We start from the raw sequence: 13,797 nt of genomic DNA, 5'->3' as shown, positions 1-13,797 counted from the left end.
GTGGGGAGGCAGTGACAGGTGCAGCCCAAAGCAGAAACATTAATATTAATAAAATGAATATAAATATTAATTAGTAGCCAGTTTAGGTCCAAGCACTGCTGAAGGCTGAGTGCTGAGCTGCTGTTTCCTTGCTTGGCAGATTCCAAATTTTATCCACAGGCAGGTGTGGGCTAGAACCTTCCAGTTCCTCAGCCACTTTTCAAGCAGGATTTTTACTACATGAAAGGTAAAAATAAAATAAAATAAATTGATGCAAGTGCAAAGGCCTTTTTTTCGAGCACAACCACAACACTTGAGAAGCACCACTTAGTGCAAGGTTGACTTGGAAAATTTGGATATCAGTAAAAAACAACACCTGAGGGCAGCAGAGCCCTGGGGACACTCCATACTCTCCTCTCCAGAGGTGAACCCCTCTCCAGCCTCACCAGCACTTCCTGCAGGACAATGTGACAGAGAGCAGGTTTATATTGGATATTGGGAAGGAATCCTTCCCTGTGAGGATGGGGAGGCACAGGTTGCCCAGAGAAGCTGTGGCTGCCCCATCCCTGGAAGTGTCCAAGGCCAGGTTGGACAGAGCTTGGAGCAACCTGGGCTAGTGGAAGGTGTCCCCTCCCATGGAATTGGATGGGCTTTAAGGCTCTTCCAACCCCAAACATTTTGGGATTCTCTGAGCTGAAGGTCAGTTTTTCAGGTTCATGGATGGGTCACTGGGGGGCTCCTGGGGTTTCTGGTCACCCCCAAGGAGAAAAGGCCCAAGTGTGTCTCAGAAGGATGGATGACCCGGCCACCTTTGGCTGGGAATGGAGCTGAGCTTTTACATCCCACCAAATCCTGGCAGGAAAACAGCTGAGCTGTGAGGGAGGGCTGGAAGAAGCCCCATCCTTTCTGCATCCCAGCTGAGCCCATTCCCAGCCCCGCTGGAGGGAGGTGCAGCCCTGCTGAGCCTGGCTCAGCTAATCCTGGCTGTGACCCTCCCTCCCTGCTCCACCGGGATGGGGATGGCCCTGGGACGTGCCCAGCTCACCCTGCTGGGGTGTGGTGACATTGCTGCTCCCCGTGGCTCAGGGGTGGATCTGCCTCCAACCTGGGAGTCCTGAGTCAGGTTAGAGCTAAAACTGAGCTATTTGTGCTGCTGGGGAGCTCAGGGGGAAACTGGTTATGCTGTGTTTGCCAGCTTGGGCAGCGAGCTGCCCAGTCCTGAGGTTTGGTTTTCCTGCCTCTGATCCTGCAGCTCCCTCTGCCAGCAGAGCCTTTCACCTTGGCCCTGGCTGTGCCCTTGAGCAGTGGCAGGAGCTGAGCCTTTGCTGGCAGCTCTGCTGCTGCTGGAACAAGGCTGTGCTGTCACATTTCCTCTGGGCTTGTGCCTGTCTTTCAGCCTGTCCCCTGCTAATATGGCCTCAGATTATCAGCACTTCCAGCCCAGCAAGATAAGGAGCTTCCCCATGGGAAGGGAGCAGGGCACGAGGGAGGACACGGAGTGAGGATTCCCGGTGGGCTGGGAGGTGTGAGCCCCTGGGGCTGTGGTGGCTTTGCTGCCCACGTGGCCATTCCCATGTTGCTGAGCTCAGCCCTGATCCCAGACATTCCCCTTGGATCTCAGCAGGTGCTCCCAGCATTTGCTTCATGCTCTTGGGAACGCTGCTGAGATGATCAGGACCCACACCCCAGTGTTCTCCCTGCTCCCAGGGTGTCTCCTACCATTAGCAGGAGGTCCCTCACCTGCTGTCCTGTCTCCCTCTCCCCCAGCAAAGATCCCTGTCCCTCCTGCAAACCCGCTGGCTCTTCACAGTGGCCTTTGCTGTCCCAACCCTCCCTTCACAGCCCTCTCATCTGCCGTTTTTGGCTGCTGCACAGATGCAGCACAACAGAGATTAGGCTGCAGATTAAGGTTTTACTTGATCCTGAAATGGGTTCCAATTCCCACTCCCAGCAGGGCCAGTGTGCAGCCAAATCTCCTCTGAAAGCTCACTGGGCCAGAGCTGGGGAGAGGCATCTCCCACCGTGTCCTGCCACGTGGATGGAAGATGGAGGAGCCCTGACATTCTGCACCTGGAATTCTGTGTTCAATTCTGGGCCCCTCACTTCAAGAAAGACATTGAGAGGCTGAAGAGTGTCCAGGGAAGGGTACAGGGCTGGGGAAGGGTCTGGAGCACCAGGAGCAGCTGAGGGAACTGGGGGGGCTCAGCCTGGACAAAAGGAGGCTCAGAGGGACCTTCTCACTCTCTGCAACTCCCTGAGGGGACAGTGGAGCCAGGTGGGGGTCAGGCTCTGCTTCCAGGGAACAAGGGACAGGACAAAGGGAAACGGCCTCAAGCTGCACTGGGGGAGGTTCAGGTTGGACATTGGGAAGAATTTCTTCTCCAAAAGGGTGGTCAGGCATTGGAACAGGCTGCCCAGGGAGGTGGTGGAGTCACTGTCCCTGGAAATGTTCAAAAAACATGTGGATGTGGCAGCTGGGGACAGGGGTTAGTGTGGGCTTGGCAGTGCTGGGGGAATGATTGGACTCAATGATCTTGGAGGTCTTTTCCAACCTTAATGATTCCATGATTCTGTGACTCTAAAAGGAGCTGGGCAGCCAAGGGCAGGAGCAGAGCTGTAGTCTCAACCCCAGCCTGCACCCACCAGCCCTTCCCATCAGCATCTCCCCATCCTGAGTGAATCTGCCACACTTTCCCCTTGGCCTGGAGTGACAGGGAAACCCAGTGCCCTGCTGTGATCCCGACAGCCGTGCCTGGCTCTGCCCTCCTTCCCTGGCAGGGCAGCTGGCTTAGCTGGAGGCTCGCAGTATCCACAGAGAGGCAGCAGCATCCCCCAGGATGCTTTTGTGTGTCTGGCTCCAGGCAAAGCTGAGAGTGGAGCCAGGAGGGAGCCAGGCCCAGCACTCTCACCATCCCCAGCCAGGACACCTCCTTGGGGCCCCTGGGCTCCCCAGTCCCCCAGGGTCTCCGTGCTTGGCCCATCCCAGAGGATGGTCACAGCTGTGTCACATTCCTGGTGCTGGCAGTCCAGGCTGAGGGCAGGCACCTGGGACCTGCCAAGGGACCTCATCCTTTGCCAAAGCCCTGGGAAGGACCAAAGGGTAGGGATGTTGCAACATCAGAGGGTAACAAGCCAACTGAGCTGCCTCCTACCCCTCTGCCCTCCTGGGGCAGAACTGGCCACCAAGACCCTCCTCCCACTCTTGGCAGAAGGGGAAGCTGAGGATGGAGCAGTGGGTTCTCCCTGCTCCGTGTCCTTGCCAAGCTGTACCATGGCACAGCTCTGCCACTGTCTGTGGCAGCATGGCCTGATTTCCTCTTGTCCCGGCTCCACATCCCGGGTGGGTGGAACATGAGGATGTTTGTGTGGGGCTGTGCAGTGGGTCCATCAGGGTACCCTGGAAGTCCCACACACGCTCCTTGTGCCAGCAGGAGCCACGTGATGGGTCAGGTCATGCTGGCTGGATGTGTCTGTGCTGGGATTTCCAAAGCCACACCACAGTGTACCACAGAATCATGGAATACCTTGAGCTGAAAGGGACCCACTAGGATCATCAGTCCAACTCCTGGTTTTGCCCAGGACACCCTGGCAATCCCACTCTGTCCCTGAGAGCATTGTCCAAACACTCCTTGAGCTCTGGCAGCCTTGGGGCTGTGACCACTGCCCTGGGGAGCCTGTTCAGTGCCCAACCACCCTCTGGGGGTAGAACCTTTCCCTATCCAAGGGCAAATCACGCCCAAGATTTAGGAGGCGGCAACTCATCCCAGAGAAAAACGCTTTATATAACACAAATCAAAGCAGATATAAAAGAAATAATACACCAACAGATGAATATGTGAGCTGTACACAACAGAAAAAACAGGAAGCATGTCACAGGGCTGTGGCCTGAGTCAGCTGCTCCAGCAACCACAGCACACAGGAGGTCTGGGTGGGAGCTGGGGGGTCTTTGCCATGGGCAGCACGTGTCGGAAGGGGAAGGGGGTTGGGGAAGATGGAGCAGAGCCCCGAGGCAGCACTGAGGGGCTGGGCAGGGGGTCAGAAGCCGTCACTCCTCAGTGGCTGGGGCAGGTCTGACACACTGATCTGCAGGTTGAGCTCTGCTGAGTCCAGGGCAGTGGATGGGGTGGGTGGGGGGGTCCCCTCGTGCACAGCGAACTCCTCCTGGTGCTGCTGCCGCAAGTGCCACAGGATCTCTCTGGACAAGAAGTGGGTCTCTTCTTCTCCTGACTCTGGAACAGAAGAAAGACAAATCCCACCTTCACCAGTCAGCCCCAGGCAGGGGTTTGGGCAGGGAGCAGAGTCTGGGAGATGCCCCAAAATATGCAGAATTTCCTGCACAGTCAAAATACAGCCTTTACTTCCCATTTTCAGCACGGCAGAAGGAAGAAATTAAACCACAAAGTGCAGGGAAGAGAATAAAATTACAGGCACTATGTGCTGGATTCCTAGTAATGCTTGTTGTGATGGGAACTGCCTCACTGGATTGGAAATGCTCCTCCCCATCAGAGAGAGCACTGAGATCCCTCTGAAAAACAAGCAACATTCATTTCAGCAAGATGCTGATCTCATCTGGCAGAGGTGGGGAGATGGGGGATGAAAGGAAGATGGGAAGGAGGGAAAGCCTCGCTCCCTGCCATCCCCTGTCAGGAGGAATGGCACTGAGCCAGCACACACTTGTCCCACTGCTGGGGAGGGCTCGACAGCCCCAGCCACTTCTCCCAGGAACATCAGCAGGGAAGGGAGCTGCTCCTACCCCTGGATGTCTGCTGTTTTTAATCCTTGAGGAAGTGTTCTTATTGTCTCAGGGGTAGACAGCTCGTCCCAGTGCTTTTGGGGGCTTCAACAGGGCTGACTAGCGCTGCCAGCACCCTCCATGCTCCTCAGACCCACAGCAAAAAGTCCTTAGAATCATAGAATCATGGAATATCCTGGGTTGGAAGGGACCCACAAGGACCATCAGTCCAACTCCTGGCCCTGCACAGGACACCCCAACAATCCCACCCTGTCCCCCAGAGCGTTGTCCAAACCCTCATGGAGCTCTGGCAGCCTTGGTGCTGTGCCCACTGCCCTGGGGAGCCTGGTCAGTGCCCAACCACCCTCTGGGGGAAGAACCTTCTCCTGAGATCCAACCTGACCCTGCCCTGGCACAGCTCCAGCCATTCCCTTGTGTCCTGTCACTGGTCACACAGAGCAGAGATGGAGCTGCCCCTCATGAGGAAGCTGCAGACCCTGGTGAGCTCTGACCTCAGTCTCCTCCAGCTGAACAATCCAAGTGTCCCCAGCCACTCCTTGTATGGTCCCTCCAGACCCTTTCCCATCCTCATGTCCCTCCTTTGGACACTCTCTACCAGCTTTAGATCTTTCTCATACTGTGGTGCCCAAAACTGCCCCCAGCACTCGAGGTGAGGCCGCCCCAGGGCGGGGCAGAGCAGGACAATCCCCTCCCTCACCCCACCAGTGATGATGTGTTGGGGGATGTTCCCCTTCCCTGTGAGGCAGCCCCTCCCTCCCATGGCAGCAGGGACCCCCATGGCCCCCTGAGCGGGGAGATCAGCCGAGCCCTGCTCAAACCTTGCCTGCTTTCTCCTGTTTGTCCTGATCTGAGGTCACCCAAGGCCTGGCACAGCAAGTGCTGGACACCCCAACCCTTCTCCTCACTCACCCTCGTAGGCAATGAGCCGGTAGGTCCCTGCACACTCCTTGGAGCTCTGCAGGATCTCCTCCAAGGTCCTGTAGAAAAGCTTGGCCTGCTCCAGGCGCTCCTCCCGGCTGAAGGCAGCACACTCGTCCTGGGACATGGCGTAGAGGGACTGCAGGGGGGTGGCATATTCCACTGCACAGTGCCAGAGCTGCAGGGACGGCAGGAAAAGACGTGGGGACAGGAGGACCTGGGAAAGGGCTGTCAGGAGAACTTGCTCTGGGCAGAGCCCTCAGGACCCCTGGACAGCTCCTTGGCCTGCCCTGCACTGGTGCTGTGGGCTGGAACACTGGGACAGGGACACTGGGTCTGGTCCCAGTGTCCCCCTGCCCTGTGCAGAGCAGGGAAAGAGCAACTGGCCTGGCAGGTCCAGGTGGGCTCAGGTGTGCTTCTGCCCACACGGTGCAGCCACTGGCTTTGTCAGGGCTCCCAAGAGCAGACTGGAGAGTGATTTTCCCCAGGGAATTTGGTCCCCTGCAGAGACACCCCTTGCCTGTGATCACACCTTCTTGGTGGCTTTTCTACCAAACAAAGGGCAGTGGAGAGGCAGCACCAATCTCTGCTCTGTGTGACCAGTGACAGGACTTGAGGGAACGGCTGGAGCCGTGTCAGGGCAGGTTTAGGTTGGATCTCAGGAAAAGGTTCTTCCCCCAGAGGGTGGTTGGGCACTGACCAGGCTCCCCAGGGCAGTGGGCACAGCCCCAAGGATACCAGGGCTCAAGGAGCATTTGGAAAACACTCTGAGGCACGTGGTAGGATTGTTGGGGTGTCCTGTGCAGGGCCAGGAGTTGGACTGGATGATCCCTGTGGGTCCCTTCCAACTCAGGATAATCCATGATTCCATGATTCTAAGTCTGAGCATCCTAATGGAGAGCAGGAGGGCAGAGAAGAAGATAAACACTGGCAAGATGGATGCACAGCTGGAGGGAGGCTGATCAAACAAACAAGGAGAGATTTGTTAAGGCCATAAACATTCCAACGAGGAGCAGGGTTACCAGTAGGTCTTCCACTGGGTAAACTGGGAAGTTTAATAAACTTAGAAGGAAGAGGGGTGGGATTCCCAGGTAAAGGTGGAGTAGCAGGAAGCTCCTGGCCTTGGCAGCATGTCCTGGAGCAGGTGTCAGGGGGGTGTTGTGTTGCTGTGAGAGACTGGGCAGGAAGCTGAGGGGCAGATTTTAGTGGGAACATGCAATGGGCCAGGCCAGGTCCAGGCTCGGAGCTGCTGTTGCTCCCAGGAGGCTGAGTGACTCAGCAGGGCCTGGCAGATGGAACACTGGGAAAATCCCACTGCTGGCTGTATTTTCCCCAGAGCAGGGCCAGGAGGAGGCTCTGTGGTCCCTCAGACAGGGCTCTCAAAGCAGCAGCTCAGAGCTCAGCCCCCCTCAAAGGGCAGATCAGGGGCACCCAGGTGAGGAGCATCGCTCTGCCCTCACCTCCATCCACAGCCAGGGTGGGACCAGGGTGTTCCCTCCCCCAGGGGTGCAGGGGCACAGCCCATCTGCCTGGAGATGTGGAAGGAGATGGATGCAATGTGAGACAGAGGGATTTAGGGCTCACCAGCCTGGAAAAGAGGTGACTGGGGGAAAGGGAGGGAGCCAAACAATGACTCACACAGACATTTCCAAGCAGCTCTTCACAGCACAAGGAAACACTCATTCACCCCCTGGGAATTGATGCTCTGTAGCCCACATCTGCTTTTTTCTCCTCAGTTTTCTGGACTTAAATCAACTCCAGGAGGGGTTAAGTGAGCCCAGCATCCCTGCAAGGGCTGATCCTGGGAGGAGGCAGCCAGGAGGAAGGGGTGAAGGAGCAGGACCTCTCCATCCCATGGCAGCCTGCTGAAAGCTGGGAGTATCCAATAGGAGAGGGAACACTGGCCTGCCTTTACAGCCACTTCTGGGCTGGGATCTGAGGCCAGGAAGACCTTTGGGATGATGGTCCCAACGCTGCTCTCACTATACCTGGCTTTCTTCATCCCTGATTGCATAGAGGCTGTGTTTGTAGACCCTCTTTTTGGTGCCAGCTCGGGCCATGGTGGTTTCACTGAGGTCTGTCAGGTACTGGATGTTGCTGTCAGCTTTCTCCAGGTCATCATAGACATCACAGCTCAGAGGGATCAAGATGTGGAGCTTCCAAGTCTTCCTGCACACCAGCAGGTTGGGGTTGGCGCTGCTGAATTCCTCCATGGACTTTTTCACCCCTGGTGGAAGAGAACATCAGGCAGAGGGGCCTGGTGTGAGTACAGCTGCCTTCTGCCTTGCTCCCCATCTCCCTGCTAGCACTGTAAAAGTGGGAGGATTGTTATTAGGAGCTATTTCTATCTGTAGGCACGAGAATGCAGGGAAACAGCTACGTACGTGGCAGGACTATTTTTAGGTACCCCACATAATAGGACCAGGCCAGCCCGTGGGCGACGTTCTGCTTGGACCTCTCAGACATCTCAGACACCTCCACTGCTGAGGGCTTCTGTGAGGGAAGGACAGACAGACCAGGGGATGAAAGAGCCACCTGGGCCCTTCCATGACAGTCAGTTCTCCACAGGGATTGGAGAACTCCAGTGAGGTCTGGAGAGCGAGCAACCCCCACTGCCCCCTTCCAGCACCACACTGGGAAGTGGGGCAGAGCCCCTGACAGCCCCCACAGCCCCTGCTGGGAGGGAGGGGGGCTGGGGTGAGCTGGGCACTTTCCTGGCTGCACCCTCCATTGGGATCACATGTCCCAATGCAACTTGTGCGTCTGCCCAGTGCTCCCAGCATGGGAGAGGAGAAATCCCAGTGATATCAGGATTCCCAGTGGCCCCTGCCAGCTCTGTGTGTTCATTTAGGTGGAGATAGGTGGCCAAAGCCCCCTGTGTGAACTCCCTCCCCTTCCAGCACTGCAGAGACACAGCAGAGCCTTCCCAAAGCTACCGAGGCACGTGGAGCTTGGCTCTGCCCCCACAGCATGCTGGTGATTAACCCCCTGGACAGCACACAGGGTGTGCTTTCCCCACAAGCACCAGCTTGACTGACAGATGTAAAATACCCCCATTCTTTGTGTCAGGGGGTCTCTGCCAGCCCCCTGGAGTGGCTGTGCTCATTAGGAGGCAGCATGGCACTCATGCCAAAGCATGTGGCAGCATGGGGCCAGGGAGATCAGCTCTGCAGGGCTGAGCTGAAGGTGTTCCTCCTGCTGCCAGGCTGCCTGTGGGTGGACTGGGTGTGCAGGGGCCGTGCAGAGCTGGGGACGTGCCCCCAGGGCTGCTCAGCACTGAAGGGCTCCCAGGAAACCAGCCAGGCTGGAGGTGCTGGAGCCTTACCTGGAGCCCCAGGGCGAGGATGAGGAGCTGGCACAGGCTGGCCAGGCCGAGTTGGAGGCCGAGGGGCTGCCCATCCCCGAGGAGAGCCACGTAGGCTGAGGCGCAGAGGAGCAGCATGGCCCCGTGCCAGCGCGGGGGGAAGCACGAGCTCAGGGCCCGCCAGAAGCTGCCGTGGTGCCTGGGTGGGAGAGGGAGACAGGAGTCAGGCTGGTGGCCACCCACCCAGCATCTGCAGCCCACAGGGCACTGGATGATCCCACCTCCCAGCCAGTGCCACCAATCTTACAGGGCAGTACAAAGCCAGGGAGCCCTGGGGGACCTGCCCAGTGCACCCCAGGAGAGGGCTTGGGTCCCTTGCAGCACCCCTGGGACTCGGAGGGAGCAGATGGCATGTCACCCTGGACAGCAGAGGGACACAGCAGCCCCCTGCCCTACAGTACTGGGTGGTGGGGAAAGGCTGGGGCCGAGATCTGTTCCCCAGGTAAAGGGCACACGAGGGAGGGGAGAGATCCATACACGTACGGGGGAGCTGGGCAGGTGGGAGAGGGGGAGAGGAGGAGAGGGAGGAAGAGATGAGAGAGGCAGGAGGGCGATGGAGGGCACAGCACAGCGTTGCCACAGAGAGCAAACCCACAACACCCGGAGGGCGCAATACCCTTCTCTGCAGGGCGGTCCCAGGAGTTTGGCAGGCAGACCCGCTCCCCCTCGACGGCTCACCTGGACTGGAGGTGGAAGATCTCCTCCGCCAGGTAGCAGGCGCCCTTGAGCAGCGCCCCGATCTGCAGGGTGGCGAAGTGGAAGGTGAGGCTGCGGGCGGCGGGCACGAGGGGCTCCCCGGCCAGGCAGAGCGCGGCCGCGCACAGCGCCAGCAGCAGGTACACGGCGCGCTGGGCGCGCCCGCCCCGCGCCCGCGGGATCTGCGGGGCACGGGGGTGGCTCGGCCGCCGCCACTCGCGGGACATCCGCGCCACACACGGGGGTCGGCCCCGGCTCGTCCCCAGCGCGGCGCTGCGGGGAGAGGGCGAGAGCGGGTCAGGCGCGGTGCATCCAGCGCTGCCCGGGAGCCCCGGAGCGCGCAACCCTTCGGGCGCTGCCGGGGAGGTTCCCCCGCGCTTCCCGCCCTCGGGGATGTCCCCCGGCACCAAACGGGCTCGGCAGAGCAGAGCCTGGCTGGCCACCCCGCTCCCAAACCGGTGCCAGCCCTCCCTGCCCCGCTGGCACTCACCGGAGCAGCTCCCAGCTCCCAGCAGCTCCCAGCTCCCAGCCCAGCTTCCTGGGCTGCGGGTTAAGGGACTCCGCGCTCCCGCCCGGACAGCTGTGGCTCCCCTCGGAGGTGCTGCAGACACAGACCCGGAGGCTTTTGAAGCTCCCACGCCCAGAAAAGTGAAAATGAAAGGAGCTGTGGCAGCAGCGGGCAGTTTGCAGAGCGCGCCAGAGGCCTCCCACGCAGGGCACGGGCGAGGTCTCAGCCCACTGGGAATCCAGGCACTGGGGAGCTCCGGGTGGATGTGGCAGGTTTCGATATCCGTGAGTTTATTCCTCCTGGAAAGTCCCAAAGTATCTGCCAGGACAGTCTGAGATGAACTGGAATGAGGAAGGAAGCCAGAATCTCTTGAGATTAATTTATTAAGGGCAGCAGATCTCAGAGATTGTGTTGATTCAGCACAGCAGGTTGCCAGGGGCAAAACAGAATGAAACTCCTTCTAGGAGAGCGTGACTCTGTGCCTTGGATCACCCCACCCCACACACCTCCAGGAGATGCCAGCTTGGGAAGCAGAGCCTATGGGTGCTGGCAACACCACAGGGGCTTCCTGCAGCCAGGGATGCCCTCAAGCCTCCCAGTTCCTTGGTTCTAGTGGTGGAGTCTGCAGCGGTGAGGCATTCCCATCCTGGAGGAAAATGGATTAGGGGACACATACACAAGCCCATAGGAGCGGGTGGGATGCACTCAAGGATGCTGAGGGAGGTGGACAATGCCCTGACAAGGCTCCTCTCTGATCTCTTTGGAAGGCTGTAGCAATCAGGATGTTCCTGCTGAGTGGGAGAGGGCAAACCTCACATCCAGCTCCAGCAGGTGAACCACAGCCTGCCAAACGTCACCTCTGTCCCTGGGAAGGTGAGGGAGCAAATCCTCCCATCAATCAGTGCCAAGCACCCAAAGGATGAGAAGAGCACAGTCAGCAGGAATTTACAAAGGCCACGTCACACCTGACCAACCTGACTACCTGGAATGGCAGGAAAACTGGCTGTGAGGATGAGGGAGCACTTTCACTTCAGCAAAACCCTTAGCATGGTCGCCTGCAGCCTCTGTGGAGCCAAACCAGGTGGATACAGGCTGAGCAAGGGCATGACTGTCCAGAATGTGCTCTGGGTGCTGTTGCTTTCTGCCCAGGAATGCCCCTGGGTGCCAGGACACCCTCACAGTCCCCACAGACCCACACTGCCGGGGGCTCCGCAGGCTGTTGCAGGCCCACAGCACATGGATCTTGATTCAGATGTGCCCACAGGTCACACTTAATTAGAATATTAGAGTCACTTAGATTGGAAAAGACCCTTGAGACCATCAAGTTCAACCATTAACCCTGCACTGCCAAGGCCACCATTAAACGATGTCCCCAAGTGCCACATCCACACAGCTTTTAAATCTCTCCAGGGATGGTGACTCTACCACTGCCATGGGCAGCTGTGCCGGTGCCTGACCACCCCTTCCATGAAGAAATTCTCCCTAATATCCAACCTAAACCCCCCAACATAACTTGAGGCTGTTTCCCCTTGTCCTGTCCCTTGTTCCTGGGAGCAGAGCTCATCCATCCCCCGACTCCCCCCTCCTGTCAGGGAGTAGCAGAGAGTGAGGAGGTTCCCCTTGAGCTCCTTTTCTCCAGACTGAGCCCCACCAGCTCTCTCAGTTCTCATGGTGCTCCAGACCCTTCCCCAGCTCCACTGCCTTTCCCTGGACACAATTCAAGCATTTTCAAACCCAGAGGGTGGGAGGAAAGGAGGGACTGTCAGTGAGCTGCTTGATTTGGTGGAACCTTAGAAACCCCAGCAAACCATCTGGCCAGTGTTCCCAGCCCCAGGAGGGCCTGTGGGTACAGCCAACATGTTGTTTGCTTTGCCAACACAAAGGTTGGATAAAACACCAGGAGAATGACTTCCTCCTCCGGCGCTGGGAGAAAGGTTGTCCCATTCCAGCTGGTCTTGCACAGCCTGCTCTGTGTGGCTCTTCAGTGCTGTGGAGGGGCTGCCTGGCTTCCCAGAGCCCTTTTTGCAGGTCCTTTCAAGCAGCTGGTGGCTCTCCTGCCCACAGAGCCTCCCTCTGCCTCTTTCACTTCTGTTCAGAGCAAAGATGTGGTGTCCAGTCTGAGAACTGAGTTTAAACTCCAGGAATAAGATTCCACAGAATCTTAGACTACAGGATGGTTTAGGCTGGAAGGTACTTGAAAGCTCATCTGATTCCACCCCCCTGCCATGGGCAGGGACACCTTCTACTAGCCCAGGTTGCTCCAAGCCCTGTCCAACCTGGCCTTGGACACTTCCAGGGATGGGGCAGCCACAGCTTCTCTGGGCAACCTGTGCCAGGGCCTCCCCACCCTCACAGGGAAGAATTCCTTCCCAATATCCCATCTAACCCTGCCCTCTGGCAGTGTGGAGCCATTCCCCCCTGTCCTGTCCCTCCATCCCTTGTCCACAGTCCCTCTCCAGCTCTCCTGGAGCCCCTTTAGGCACTGGAAGAGGCTCTCAGGTCTCCCTGGAGCCTTCTCTTCTCCAGGTGAACCCCCCCAGCTCTCCCAGCCTGGCTCCAGAGCAGAGGGGTTTTAGCTCTTAGAGCATCTCCCTGGCCTCCTCTGGACACCTGCAACATCTGAGCTTGCCTGGGAACAGAGAGCCCAGTGCTGCCCATGCCCCTGCACAGCCAACAAGAAGTGGCAGCACCAAAACTGCCCATACTGTCCCCCCTGCCCTGCTCTGGCCAACAATTTGCTTTTCCAGATAGTGCCTTGATTGAAGTTCCCTCTATCCCAGTTTGCTGTTGTTCCCTCAAGCAGAGAGAACAAAAAGTCATGAGTGACAGACACTGAAAGATTTTAGATGTATAAAAAAAACCAGCAAGGACCTTCCCAGACCAGTGCCAAGGCATCTCCAACCAGGCTGGTGCTGACACCTGCATGAGGTTTAGTTGGGCACAAAAGCTGACACTTTGTAAAGCAGTCTACAAACACTGCTGACCTCACTGAGATCAGTAGGATGTTGTGAATCTGCCTGAAATTCTGAGCCCTGCTCTCTGGAGAGCCACGGACTGCTCTGCATGAGGTGCCTTAGGTGCAAGGGGGATTAATCCCTTCATACCCCAGGAGCTGGGGCCAATGTGGGGGCTGAAGGTGATCAGAGCAGGTGCTGGATGCACATGGAATGTCCCCAGCCAAAAGCCAGGCCAGGAACACCCTGTTTCCCCTGGGTGAAGGCAGGCAGCAGCACGACATAGCCAGCTCTTCAGGATGGGCACAGCAGCAGCGCTTCCTTCCTTTAATCCCCTTTTTTTCTGTTGCCCTGCAAGAGCAGGTAGAGCTGCTGGCTCCACCCCAAGGGCAGGGTGCCCAGTGACAGCTTTTCACTGGGGATACCTGCAGGGATGGGGTTCTGATGCCAGGCTGGTGTCAAAAGTGGCTTTGGTCCCTTTTTTTCAGTCCCCTGGCTAAAAAGTGCTGCAGTCGGTGTTTTTAGTGCTGCAGTTGCACCAACAGTGTCCCCCAGAGGTCCTGTGAGATGGGGCTGCTTTATTGACACAGAATAGCAAAAATAAAGTGCTCTGCAATACTGTGTG

The 13,797-nt window shown here is 57.7% G+C and overlaps 1 protein-coding gene across 1 annotated transcript; it reads right to left on the bottom strand.

Annotated features, from left to right (window-relative positions):
• Positions 1 to 3,755: 3,755 nt before the first annotated feature.
• On the bottom strand, positions 3,756 to 10,217 carry STING1 (stimulator of interferon response cGAMP interactor 1). The gene is made up of 7 exons (XM_051793732.1): positions 10,201 to 10,217; positions 9,693 to 9,983; positions 8,976 to 9,153; positions 8,035 to 8,143; positions 7,639 to 7,877; positions 5,642 to 5,828; positions 3,756 to 4,208 (listed from the first exon to the last, which is right to left on the bottom strand). Exons 2-7 carry the CDS (start codon positions 9,935 to 9,937, stop codon positions 4,015 to 4,017), a joined length of 1,152 nt encoding a protein of 383 aa, XP_051649692.1. The 5' UTR covers positions 9,938 to 9,983; positions 10,201 to 10,217; the 3' UTR covers positions 3,756 to 4,014.
• Between the last annotated feature and the right edge of the window lie 3,580 nt (positions 10,218 to 13,797).

The sequence above is a fragment of the Manacus candei genome, unplaced genomic scaffold (genome assembly GCF_025592945.1).
Source record: "Manacus candei isolate 608988 ecotype Guabito, Panama unplaced genomic scaffold, ASM2559294v1 h1tg000037l, whole genome shotgun sequence".
Classification (NCBI taxonomy): domain Eukaryota; kingdom Metazoa; phylum Chordata; class Aves; order Passeriformes; family Pipridae; genus Manacus; species Manacus candei.
This window is presented reverse-complemented; position numbering and strand designations above follow the sequence as displayed.

Coding starts and splice junctions, on each gene's coding strand:
- STING1 (XM_051793732.1), bottom strand. CDS start 9,937: ATGTCCCGCGAGTGGCGGCGGCCGAGCCACCCCCGTGCCCCGCAGATC. Junction 9,154..9,692: donor ATCTTCCACCTCCAGTCCAG/GTGAGCCGTCGA, acceptor TCTCCCACCCAG/GCACCACGGCAGCTTCTGGC. Junction 4,209..5,641: donor CCGGCTCATTGCCTACGAGG/GTGAGTGAGGAG, acceptor CTTCTGTTCCAG/AGTCAGGAGAAGAAGAGACC.